The sequence below is a fragment of the Temnothorax nylanderi genome, unplaced genomic scaffold (genome assembly GCF_030848795.1).
Source record: "Temnothorax nylanderi isolate EJ_2023f unplaced genomic scaffold, tnyl_v1.0 TNYL_tig1025_pilon, whole genome shotgun sequence".
NCBI lineage: Eukaryota > Metazoa > Arthropoda > Insecta > Hymenoptera > Formicidae > Temnothorax > Temnothorax nylanderi.
Genome location: NW_027250087.1, coordinates 24,180 through 37,942, shown reverse-complemented (window position 1 = coordinate 37,942; position 13,763 = coordinate 24,180). Strand labels below are relative to the sequence as shown.

General features: G+C 39.3%; 1 protein-coding gene and 1 long non-coding RNA gene across 2 annotated transcripts; both read left to right on the top strand.

Moving 5' to 3' along the window:
• The first annotated feature begins 843 nt into the window (after positions 1-843).
• LOC139786394 (uncharacterized) lies at positions 844-1,542 on the top strand. Its single transcript, XM_071725552.1, has 2 exons — positions 844-896; positions 969-1,542. The coding sequence occupies exons 1-2, from the start codon at positions 844-846 to the stop codon at positions 1,540-1,542; spliced, it is 627 nt and encodes a 208-aa protein (XP_071581653.1).
• Positions 1,543-8,124: 6,582 nt separating this feature from the next.
• On the top strand, positions 8,125-9,401 carry LOC139786393 (uncharacterized). Its single transcript, XR_011722269.1, has 2 exons — positions 8,125-8,274; positions 8,598-9,401. It is a non-coding gene; the product is annotated as an uncharacterized lncRNA (long non-coding RNA).
• The last annotated feature ends 4,362 nt before the right edge of the window (positions 9,402-13,763 follow it).

Genomic DNA, 13,763 nt, shown 5'->3' with positions numbered 1-13,763 from the left:
TCAATGTCTGTAAGATTTAGCACCGACGTGTAATGAGGATACGACGATTCCCGTTCTGCATTTCTTTGGGCTGGATGCAGAGCAGCCACCACTGACCATGCGAAACATGCATTATCCATTGATCGCACATTTATCACCGCTTTCTTCAATTTAATTTCTCGCGGTATTTCTACAAAACACATTTTATTACACGATCCTCTTCCTGACACACTTTATTGTACTCACGACTTCCAATTTTCGACTACTGAGCGTATGTCCCAGATTCGTCATTTTATATTCTACTAATAATGCATCGTTTGCTTTTTTATCATATCTAATTTCACCGTGATCTCAGCATCCGTACATTTGCAAGATTCGCATTTTTGTATGTATAAATGGTCTGCGAGGATTCTAGCGCGCAGTCAAGATTTACTCGTGCAGTTGAGAGTTGATTGATATATCTGTAAAAAGAGAGTATGGGAACGGACGGACGTTATTGCTCGTCGATAGTGCGTTTGCTGCGTGGCAGAGAAGTTGGATTTCGAAACGTGCTCACTTGCACTAACAAGCGGTGTCCTAAACATTCTGTATTGCATATCAGTAAAACTGCAAACAATTGTATGTTTGCACAAAGCTACCTTAAAACATGTTGCTGTACGATTCAAGGTAGTGTTCGTGATGTTTATAATGAAGGATCAACACATGGGATTATCTTCAGATCAAACTTGTCACATCTGCCTATTGGAAACGCGCTCGGTTTACAGTGTGGTGGGGAGTGCAAAATAAAATGGGGTCCGCTAATATTTGTATCCCCATTCGCTCCGAGGATTCTACAGATACCACTTCGATATGTATGAGGGTATAATGAACTACTACGTTCCGATTCAGGATGAAACGTGCGAGAAACAGCACAATGAGTAAGTACTGCTAATTTTCGTATATACTTGTGCAAAAAAAAAACTTTTATAAACATAATTGTATTTTTTCAGTTTTGATAAACCCCGCTACACGCCTCGTATTTTGGGAAGAAAATTTGCCTTGACATCGACAGCGTATAAATTTTTGGATGTTGGAATCAACGTGGGACCTATGTCCTCTGTGGATATACTTATTGGTGATAACCGAGGCAATCGGATAATTCTGCCTCATGCAACGTGGGTGACATTCATCGAAAAACGTGCAGATATTCAGCGACTCGTGCAGTCACCAGCGCCATCATCGCTAGCGTTTCGAGATCTGGAACTCGTTAAAATACGTGACGCAGATATTGTAAAATTGACATCGTGCGCCACCAGCTTGTACATGAAACCATCAACCGTACTCTTCCTGTTCGAACTAGAACATTGCGTCGAGAATGTGTATTTTCAACTATGCCAAAATGTTCATGGCGTAAGTGAAAAATTTAAACAATTTGTAGCCATTTTACGACAAAATTGTATCGCCGATAAATGTAATGCAGTTAGAATCTTGCGTGAATTTTATGATAAAAATTCGATTATTGATTGCGAACTGTTGGCGTATGCTGCAGATAATATTATACACGATGCATTACATGAGAAATAAATGTATATTAAAATGCATATCACTGTATCTAAAATTATCTTTCCTTCTGTCTACCGTACCCTTGTCCACCGTCAGCGGTTTAGAATTACAGAGCGGTAACTCTCGATAAGAATGCGCGTGCCGCATTCGTCGCGCGATCATTAAACGTTTTTCTCATCTGTCTCATATAAATTATTAAATATTCTTCCTCTTATTTCCAATAAATAAATCACTTAAAATAATATAAAAATGATCTAACTATAATGGGTGACGGGAGCGAGAAGACGTGCGCGAACGGGGAATTTTTCCAAGCCCGTCCTTTTCGATATGTATGCGTGTTTTTGTAAAACTTATTACGGATACGACTGCTTCGATACGCTTTGCACCGTGGTTACATTTCTGACAAAAGGACCTTTTGTTATCATCGATTACTCGCGACAAAACGAATCTGTCAAGAGCGCCACCGTGGATGTGCGAATAGAATTTGACTGCAAAGAGAATGTACCGGCAAATACTACCGCCTATTGTCTCATCTTGCATGATCACGTAATCGAATACTGTCCATTGTCGAACGTAGTGCGCAAAATCATGTAAATTGCAATATCAGCGGGTATTGCGATATAAGAAGCACTGATGTACCGCGATAAGATACAGATTGCTCCGTCGTTTCGTCATGATCGTACCAACGTTTGTCGATCTGCAAGGCTTCACCGTCGGGATGAAATTTGTCGTAAAGGAGGTGGCGGTTCTGAGAAACGGGATCGTTTTGGCGCATTACATTTTTACATGTCCCATGCCATGGAGTCTCCTCATGAAATCCGACAAATCATGCGCTTCTTGGTTGATTGCAAATCACCATGGACTACGATGGGAGGATGGAAACGTGTCATACAGCATGGCGAAACATTTAATTACATCGGCCGTGCTTGGAGAGGGCGACGAGACGTCGACTCTTGTGTACGTCAAGGGATGCCAGAAACGAAAATGGCTGGTGGATCTACTTGAGAATAAAGCTAGAAAAAATCTAAACATTGAGACTTTGGATGCCGATTACGAAGATATCGAATCTTTAAATAATCTAGATGTTACTAATACTATAAGATGTGAAAAACATGTTAAGAATTGCGCATTACAAAATGTATTAAAAATATTTAACTGGTGGTCGCGACACCAGAAAAAATTATGATTTTTTAAATAAACTATATATATGTATATATAAAATGTTTTATTTCCTTTTTCCCACATAGTTTGTAGTATAATATAGATGTTTTAGCTGTTCTCAAAAGCTGTTTTAGCTGTTCAAAAGCTGTTTTTAGTTGTTTGATAGTTGTTTGATAGCTGTTTTAGTTGTTTTTAATTGTTTGATAGCTGTTTGATAGTTGTTTTTAATTGTTTTTAGTTGTTTTTAAAGATGTTTTTAGTTGTTTGATAGTTGTTTGATAGCTGTTTTTAAAACTGTTTTAGTAGTTTTTTAGTTGTTTGATAGCTGTTTGATAGTTGTTTTTAGTTGTTTTTAAAGATGTTTTAGTTGTTTGATAGCTGTTTTTAAAGATGTTTTAGTTGTTTGATAGCTGTTTTTAGTTGTTTGATAGCTGTTTTTTTAGTTGTTTTTAGTTGTTTTTAAAGATGTTTTAGTTGTTTGATAGCTGTTCAATAGCTGTCTTTTTTCTCGCAAGGATTATTTTCGCATAACATAATATGCCACAGATAAATCACGCGCATCCTCGCTTCTCATTATATTCGATAGCGGTTCAAAGTATCCACCCGCGATTGCAAGATGCAACGGTAAGTAGAAGATTATTTTTCATGACAGCTAGTTTTTTTCAATGCCGCAGATAAATCACGTACAACCCTCTCTCTACATTTTTCGTTCCTTATAAATTGAGCTCTGCCTCGGGTCAGAGCACCGTCTCTCTTTGCAAACATACGGCTTATTACATGCATTTTGTTACATAACTGCTATATAATGGCTTATATTGAAGATGTGATTCAAATATCTTATCCAACGACTGGGGTGTGTATAACAATTCGCGATTAAAGTGCAAATTTGTAAATATTAACTGGTATATAACTTTTACAGATAGTATGGGTTGATAACATACCCATCGTTGAGGTGCGCGTTACAGACATGATGAAAATTCGAATTCTTCGTGGCCAGGTATGTATACTTCGTATCTTTATATTTTTAACATTTTTTAATTTTATGTAATCTGATTTCAGCGACGGTTCAGCGATTATATCGTGATGAGGTGAGAATCGATGGCTTCTCAAATTTGGAGCATCAAAGGTGGACTCGCTATTTCAGATCGATTGATCGTGAAGCCAACGATCTAATATGGGAGCAGAGCGGCGAGGAAGACATATTCGATTTACAAATTTTGTTCGAAATGCGTATCTACGAGCCGGAAATTTGGTAAAATTATTTCGAAAAACTTCAAATACATTATTTGAAGAAATGTATAACTTCAAAATATAAAATATAAAATATAAAATAATTTTTAAAATCTGTTTTCAGTTATTTCGCCGATTCCATTCCCTTTAGATAAGCTAGTAATAGTGATGCTTAAATAGGGCAAATGATTTTATAAAAATAGTAAAAAAAAAAGATTATATATGATTCATATAAACATTATAATTTAAATATGTTTAAAAAAGCTTAACATATAATATTATTTATACATTAAATAAGTTTAAATATAATGGAGAATGAATGAAGAGATCACCCGAGTTGGAGCGTGAGAGACCGCGCAAACGAGAAGACGCGCGCGAACGGGGGACGGGGGCGCGAGAGAACATCTACGAGGGAGAGATAACGCGAGCGGGAGCGTGCCGTGTGACGTCACGCGGACCGACGCGGCCGTTGCACGCGGGTCCCCTCACCCCGCGGCGCGGCGAAAACGCGAACGCGGGTCCCCTCACCCCGCGGACCCCTCCCCCGCGGCGCCGGAAACGCGGTACCCCCACCCCCTCCCCGCGGCGCCCGAAAACGGGTTACGATAACGAGATCCTGTCGATTATCACACACACACACACGCACGCACACACGGTGACACACACACGCATGCACGCACACAGAGTGATTTAGGACTAACGTAGCTTACCTACTCGAGTCAGACAATCTGGGGGGCGAGGAAACACGGGGGCCGTGAACGCTCTGGTGGCTCGAATAGCGCGATTGGAAGGTTCGAGGGAGGATCTGCGCCGACGATTCGAACGCGTCGTAGGTGCCGGTCTGGACGGTGGGGACGGCGGTAGCAGCAGCGGCGTTAGCGGAGGATTTTCGTGGGTCGAGATCGATACAGCGTTCCAAAGTCGCGTACTCACCGGCGCTGTGACGAACTCTACGTACATCGAACCAGCGCGATTTCTCGAGGATGCGAAGGGCACCGTGCTCGAAAAAGTGCAGGATAATTTGAACAGATACGTGTGTCTGAAGGTCAATACCATATTCAATGGGGAATTCGTAGCGGACGTTAAGACCGATGTGAAGAGTATCGCTACGCGGAACGAACAGCTCCTCCAAGGGTCCGATCTGGGCGAGTGGTACGAAAAGCACGTGCGCGACGCGATTCTAGCGGCGTTGGACGAATTTCAGGAATGCGACAGCGGATGGGCGTTGTCGCGAATACTCAACCTAACGGTGAACGTGAACAAATGTAATCCCATGCATGTGGGATGTTGGATGAAGATACCGCTAGGTATAAGACTTAAACAGGCGGTGGTCAACGTGCGATCGGAGAACGACACGTGTTTCGCGCGTGCGGTGGTCGCGGCTCTGTATCCCGCCAAACACAACGCCGAACGATGCGGCTCGTATCCCGATTACGCGACGGTGCTGAATCTCGACGGGATCAAGTTTCCCATAGATCTGAAACAGATCGGAAAGTTCGAACGTCAAAACGACGTATCGATCAACGTATTTACAACCCGGGAAGGAATCGAAAAAAAAGATAAGTTTGGACGGGGCGCCGACCGCAACGCGATCGTGCCTCTGCGGTTAACCGACGATAAGAGGGATAGACACGTAAATCTCCTGTATCTGCGCGATACGCTACGCGGCGTCAACAGGGGCCATTTCGCCTGGATAAAGAATCTGTCGCGATTGGTGAATTCGCAATTGACCGCGAAACGGTGTGCGAAGCACGTTTGCGATTGGTAAGTAAAGCAACCTGAGGAATAAGGAAACGACGCGGTGTTATTTTATATACGCATAGTAATCGCACGCACGTTACTTCGCAGATGTCTACACTATTTCTATACGCGTGAAAAGTTGGCCGCTCACAGCGTCGACTGCGGCCGAATGAACGACTGCGCCATCGTTCTTCCGAACGAGGACGATAAGTGGCTGTCGTTCGACAATCGCGACAGAAAGGAGCGACTCCCCTTCGTGGTGTACGCGGATCTGGAGTGTCTTCTCGAACAGCGGGAGAGGGAGAATGCCGAAGGAGGCGCGAGAACGAAAAGATACGCTTATCAGCGTCACGTACCGTTCAGCCTGGGCTACTATCTGTGCTGCATCTACGACGATACCGTATCCGCGTACAGATATCGTCGCGGCGACGACTGCGTTTCGTGGTTCGTGAACGAGCTTCGCGTTCTTGCACGTCACGCTAAGATTAAATTCTCCACCAATATATCGATGGTAGAACTTACGGAGGACGAGAAACTCGAATTTCAGCGCGCGACGCATTGTCACGTGTGTCGGAAAGCGTTCCAACCGGAGGATAAGCGCATGCGAGATCAATGTCATCTAACCGGACGCTACAGAGGTCCGGCGCATTCTCGTTGCAATCTGAATTACAGAAACGTGTACGTGATTCCCGTGTTCTTCCACAATCTGTCGGGTTACGACGCGCACTTTATCATCGAGAAAATCGCGAACGATTTCGAGGGTGGGGTCGATCTCCTGCCGCTTACGAAGGAAAATTACATATCTTTCTCGAAGACCGTTAAGGAGACGCAAACGGACGGGATGTATAATCGATTCGTGAAGCTTCGATTCGTAGACTCGTACAAATTTTTAGCCGCGAGTCTCGAAACCCTGGCGTCCTATCTGGACAAGGACAAGCTGAGAATAACGCGCTCGGAGAACGCGGAATTGAGCACGGAGGATCTCGATCTGCTCACTCGCAAGGGAGTATTTCCGTACGAGTACGTCGACAGCGAGGACAAACTGCGGGAGACCGAGCTTCCGCCGCGCGAGGTCTTTTACAGCTCCCTGACCGACGAGACCGCGAGCGAGAGCGATTACGAGCACGCGACGAGGGTCTGGCGACGTTTTCGCGTGCGGGATCTCGGCGAGTACAGCGATCTGTATCTCAAGACCGACGTGCTTCTTCTGGCGGATATCTTTGAAAATTTTCGGGACACGTGTCTAGCGAGTTATGGGCTGGATCCCGCGTATTATTATACATTGCCGGGGTACACGTGGGACGCCATGTTGAGGTACACCAACGTGCGTTTCGAGCTGCTCACCGACATCGACATGGCGATGTTCGTGGAACGCGGAATACGCGGCGGGCTCAGTCAATGTTTGCTCAGGTACGCGCGAGCCAACAACAGGCACGTACCGACGTACGACTCGTCCTAGGCCACTACGTATCTCATGTATTACGACGTGAACAATCTGTACGGTTGGGCTATGGGCGAATCGCTGCAGTACGCGAATTTCCAGTGGCTCGACGACCCCGAGAATTTCGACGTGACGACCGTGCCGACGGACAGCGAGGTCGGTTACATTCTGGAGGTGGATCTCGAGTATCCGCCGGAACTGCACGACGCCCACGCGGACCTGCCGCTGTGCCCGACGCGCGATAAACCGCCCGGTAAGCGGCAGGAGAAACTGCTCGCTACTCTCTACGACAAATCGCGCTACGTGACGCACTATCGAAACTTGCAGCAATGTCTGCGACTCGGTTTGCGTCTGACTCGCGTTCGTCGAGTGCTGCGATTCGCCCAGTCACCGTGGCTTCGCGGCTACATCGAGCTGAACACGACGTTCAGGACGCGCGCGAGCAACGAGTTCGAACGGAACATGCACAAACTGATGAACAATGCTGTATTCGGCAAAACGATGGAGAACGTGCGCGCTCACGTGGACGTGCGTCTCGTGACGCGATGGGACGGGAGATACGGCGCGGAGGCGTTGATCGGCAGGCCGAACTTTCACAGTAGAAGCGTCTTCTCGGAGAATCTGGTCGCGATCGAGCTGCGGAAGCTCGAGGTAAAATTCAACAAGCCGGTCTACGTGGGTATGTGTATTCTCGAGATATCCAAGACGCGTCTCTACGAGTTTCACTACGACTACATGGCGCCGCTCTATCGCGACCGGTGTCGAATTCTGTACACCGATAGCCTGATCTATTCGCTGGAGTGCGAAGACGCGTACGAGCGTATGAGACGCGACATAGACAGGTTCGACACGAGCGATTACGCGGAGAATAACGCGCACGGTATGCCGCGAGTCAACAAGAAGGTGCCCGGTCTGATGAAGGACGAGAACAACGGCGCGATCATGACGGAGTTCGTAGGCCTCAGAGCGAAGATGTACAGTCGTTCACGGAAAGGTTGCAACACTTTTTTTTTATGGGTTTTGGAACGCACGAATATTTCGAGACTGCGAGCCACTGCGTCTAGGGAGCAGCCGTGACCAGCAGTGAGCTGCAGTGAGAGGTTAAGACAGCTGTCAAAAGAACACATACAGGGTGTATACATAGTGAAAGACATATCTTACAGCGTAACATCTGATAACAAGTAGGAACAAGACATCTTATATAACGTTATACTTTTTACGATATTTTAATTTAAATAAATAATTAAATAAGTAAACAAATAAATAAATATATTTATTTAAATTAAAATATTTAAATTAAAAAATATATATATATAGAGTAATTCCAATAACTTTCAATAAATTATTTGTTATCTATTTCTATACGTTGTAGAATTTTGCCAAAGGACTGGAATAGGAGAAAATTTTATTTTGCAACAAATATTCTATATTTATAATTATAACTCAGATATGATTTGCTTTACAAAGATGCAGACTGTAGTAACCATCATATATATTCTTGCAGATAATATAAAGAAACGAGGAACTGTCTCCTTGCGCAAACGTTTATGGCACTCTCTTCTGCGTGTTCACAAGTGGATGAGCATGAGTGGATACATCTATTCATGGCTTTCGTGAACCATTTCCAAGGAAAGTCCCACGACCACCTGCAGGTTGAACGATAAATAATATCATTCAGAATGTTTTTTCTAACGAACAATTGTCCAAGGTGAACAGATTCGCAGAAACTTATTTCAATCAAGATCCAAATACTTTGTCAAGCATTATAAAGCTGATAGAAAAGCGTAAGAATAATCTTAAAGAGGCCGTACTTATTTTTACAAACCGATTTGGGAGAAATGAAAGTGACCAATTGATCTGATCAATCAAAAATATCAAATGTGACGCAAGACATATAATTATCTGCATAATTTTTCAAATAATATTATTTTTATTTATTATCACCGTTTTGTAAATAATATTTTATTCATTTTTAATTATTTCTAATACGTCTTAATATTTTTCGAGTTCAACGAGTTCTGAGCTGAGCGTTGAATGACGGCCGAAGAAGACGACCACGACGGCTCGCGCCGCCACGGAAGCCTCGCAGCAAGGAAGATCCGCGGGAGGCCAAGGCACGGGACCGAGCTCGGATCCCCGGGACCGGCGCGAGAACACCGATCGGTTCACCTCGCCCAGGCCCGGCACGTGAAATAATGGCGTCGCTTTTTAATATTTAGTATTTTATTAATAGTCTAGAAGCTACTGATAAAATTATCTGTGACATATTACTGTTGTGTAATTAACAAATAATTTATATAGTATTATAGATTTGGTGTTGTTTAATATCCTTCGTAAAATATCTTTTATAAACGCACTAAACGTACTTTGATTTATTACATTTGATAGAGCGAGTAAATTTTTTAAATTGAATATATAATACTTTGTAGACATTATGTAATAGTATTATTTGCTAATAGAATACTTAAATTTCAATATAAATTTTTATTATAATCGTTGATAGACTTTGAAGAAAAGACATGAAATAATGGCGTCGCTTTGTAATAAAAAGCTTTATCTCTAAACAGTAGTTATTACTATCTGTAGAATAAAAATTGTATTTCTGTTGAATCTTCAAAATTATATTTAATATTGTTCATAACTCTTTATTATCTTATACATTGCATATATTTTCGTCTATTTTAAGTAAATTAATTTTTCGGAATATGATGTATGATGTATGAATATTTTATTATCACTTTTGTAGATCATTATTTCAATCGCAATATTGAAAGATATTATGTATTTCTATCGTTGTTAAAGAACTTGAGGTATAATATATTATGAACACAGATTCCATATATCGGATTCCATGTATCGGATTCTTATTATTTTTCACTGTGTATGCTTTACATTTATTTATTATAGTTAGCTGAAACTATTTTTATATTGTGAGTATAAATTAATACATATTCTGTTAACGTTGAAATATCGAAATAATCGGTTTCAAATCAAGCGCAAGAAATATGTTTACTTTTAAATAAGGTTTTATATTATTTTTACGTATTATTATTATTTTTAAAAGTCTTTGGACAATTTTTAATTTTTTATGTTATTTCTAAATATTTTTGTAACATTTTGTTTGTATTAATAATTCCAGCTATTAGTACAATTTCGAATTCTTATTGTGATATATATGATATAATTTACTGCCATCTGATTGGTAGTAAAGTATGGATGTGCTTTATAATTTTCACACTACTGTGTCTCTTTATTTTATATACTATTATATATATTAAAATAATTTATTTTTTAGATATCGCTCGATTTAGCGACTAGATTAAATTCGATAGACACGTTAGAAGAATTTACGCAGCTTCTTCACGGTTTTAACAGCGAGCGAAAAGGGTATCGCGTTTACCAGTAAGTATAATTTGCTACTGCGTTATCTTTATTACGTGCTAAGTGCAAATGCAAATAATGCAATGGCAAATGATAATCTTAAGGAAAACCTCCCAGATAGCAATGCCTGATGATCAGATTTCATCACGTCATGATCTTCTGATATTGACCGAAATGTGATGTATGTCTTGTGATCATATTGTGATGATACACATCATGAGTACAAGTTAACATGTATATGAGGAAATATATGAGCTCAGATATTGACGTTACTTAGCCAACTCATGATAATCACATGCTGACCCTGGTGGAAATAATTTTACAACAATTACCGCGAGCGCTAGTACCGCACGCTGCCGCGACGCGGCTATACCACGCGTCACTTTCTCGTAATCAAAAATCATCACGCGCTAGTATAAGAGGCGAGCTTGTGAGAAGCCTAATTACAATGTTCTTCAATATATTGGTATATCGATCACGTTCCAATGTCGCATAATCACATATTAAATTCTTAAATACATTTGCACACATCTCCACAAACTGTTAATTTTCCTACGATAACCGTAATATATAATTGTAATGCATTTGATTGTAGCTGTATTTAAGAATTTAATATGTGATTATGCGACATTGGAACGTGATCGATATACCAATATATTTCCAAATGTTTGTTTTGGCAACGTATTTTCTAGTTTTTGATAATTAATTATGATAATAATAAGTTGTTATTTATATTTCTATTTAATAAAGTGAAATTTGCAAAGAGTAAGTTCGATTTGCTCCTTCTTCCATGACAGGTTTTCCTTAAGATTATCATTTGCCATTGCATTATTTGCATTTGCACTTAGCACGTAATAAAGATAACGCAGTAGCAAATTATACTTACTGGTAAACGCGATACCCTTTTCGCTCGCTGTTAAAACCGTGAAGAAGCTGCATAAATTCTTCTAACGTGTCTATCGAATTTAATCTAGTCGCTAAATCGAGTGATATCTAAAAAATAAATTATTTTAATATATATAATAGTATATAAAATAAAGAGACACAGTAGTGTGAATATTATAAAACACATGCATACTTTACTACCAATCAGATGGCAGTAAATTATGTGTCATATATATCACAATAAGAATTCGAAATTGTACTAATAGCTGGAATTATTAATACAAACAAAATGTTACAAAAATATTTAGAAATAACATAAAAAATTAAAAATTGTCCAAAGACTTTTAGAAATAATAATAATACGTAAAAATAATATAAAACCTTATTTAAAAGTAAACATATTTCTTGCGCTTGATTTGAAACCGATTATTTCGATATTTCAACGTTAACAGAATATGTATTAATTTATACTCACAATATAAAAATAGTTTCAGCTGACTATAATAAATAAATGTAAAGCATACACAGTGAAAAATAATAAGAATCCGATACATGGAATCCGATATATGGAATCTGTGTTCATAATATATTATACCTCAAGTTCTTTAACAACGATAGAAATACATAATATCTTTCAATATTGCGATTGAAATAAGTGATCTACAAAAGTGATAATAAAATATTCATACATCATACATCATATTCCGAAAAATTAATTTACTTAAAATAGACGAAAATATATGCAATGTATAAGATAATAAAGAGTTATGAACAATATTAAATATAATTTTGAAGATTCAACAGAAATACAATTTTTATTCTTCAAATAGTAATAACTACTGTTTAGAGATAAAGCTTTTTATTACAAAGCGACGCCATTATTTCATGTCTTTTCTTCAAAGTCTATCAACGATTATAATAAAAATTTATATTGAAATTTAAGTATTCTATTAGCAAATAATACTATTACATAATGTCTACAAAGTATTATATATTCAATTTAAAAAATTTACTCGCTCTATCAAATGTAATAAATCAAAGTACGTTTAGTGCGTTTATAAAAGATATTTTACGAAGGATATTAAACAACACCAAATCTATAATACTATATAAATTATTTGTTAATTACACAACAGTAATATGTCACAGATAATTTTATCAGTAGCTTCTAGACTATTAATAAAATACTAAATATTAAAAAGCGACGCCATTATTTTACGTGCCGGGCCTGGGCGAGGTGAACCGATCGGTGTTCTCGCGCCGGTTCCGGGGATCCGAGCTCGGTCCCGTGCCTTGGCCTCCCGCGGATCTTCCTTGCTGCAAGGCTTCCGTGGCGGCGCGAGCCGTCGTGGTCGTCCTCTTCGGCCGTCATTCAACGCTCAGCTCAGAACTCGTTGAACTCGAAAAATATTAAGACCTATTAGAAATAATTAAAAATGAATAAAATATTATTTACAAAACGGTGATAATAAATAAAAATAATATTTGAAAAATTATGCAGATAATTATATGTCTTGCGTCACACTTGATATTTTTGATTGATCAGATCAATTGGTCACTTTCATTTCTCCCAAATCGGCTTGTAAAAATAAGTACGGCCTCTTTAAGATTATTTTTACGCTTTTCTATCAGCTTTATAATGCTTGACAAAGTATTTGGATCTTGATTGAAATAAGTTTCTGCGAATCTGTTCACCTTGGACAATTGTTCGTTAGAAAAAACATTCTGAATGATATTATTTATCGTTCAACCTGCAGGTGGTCGTGGGACTTTCCTTGGAAATGGTTCACGAAAGCCATGAATAGATGTATCCACTCATGCTCATCCACTTGTGAACACGCAGAAGAGAATGCCATAAACGTTTGCGCAAGGAGACAGTTCCTCGTTTCTTTATATTATCTGCAAGAATATATATGATGGTTACTACAGTCTGCATCTTCGTAAAGCAAATCATATCTGAGTTATAATTATAAATATAGAATATTTGTTGCAAAATAAAATTTTCTCCTATTCCAGTCCTTTGGCAAAATTCTACAACGTATAGAAATAGATAACAAATAATTTAAGACTTGAAAGTTATTGGAATTACTCTATATATATTTTTTTTTAAATTTAAATATTTTAATTTAAATAAATATATTTATTTATTTGTTTACTTATTTAATTATTTATTTAAATTAAAATATCGTAAAAAGTATAACGTTATATAAGATGTCTTGTTCCTACTTGTTATCAGATGTTACGCTGTAAGATATGTCTTTCACTATGTATACACCCTGTATGTGTTCTTTTGACAGCTGTCTTAACCTCTCACTGCAGCTCACTGCTGGTCACGGCTGCTCCCTAGACGCAGTGGCTCGCAGTCTCGAAATATTCGTGCGTTCCAAAACCCATCCAAAAAAAA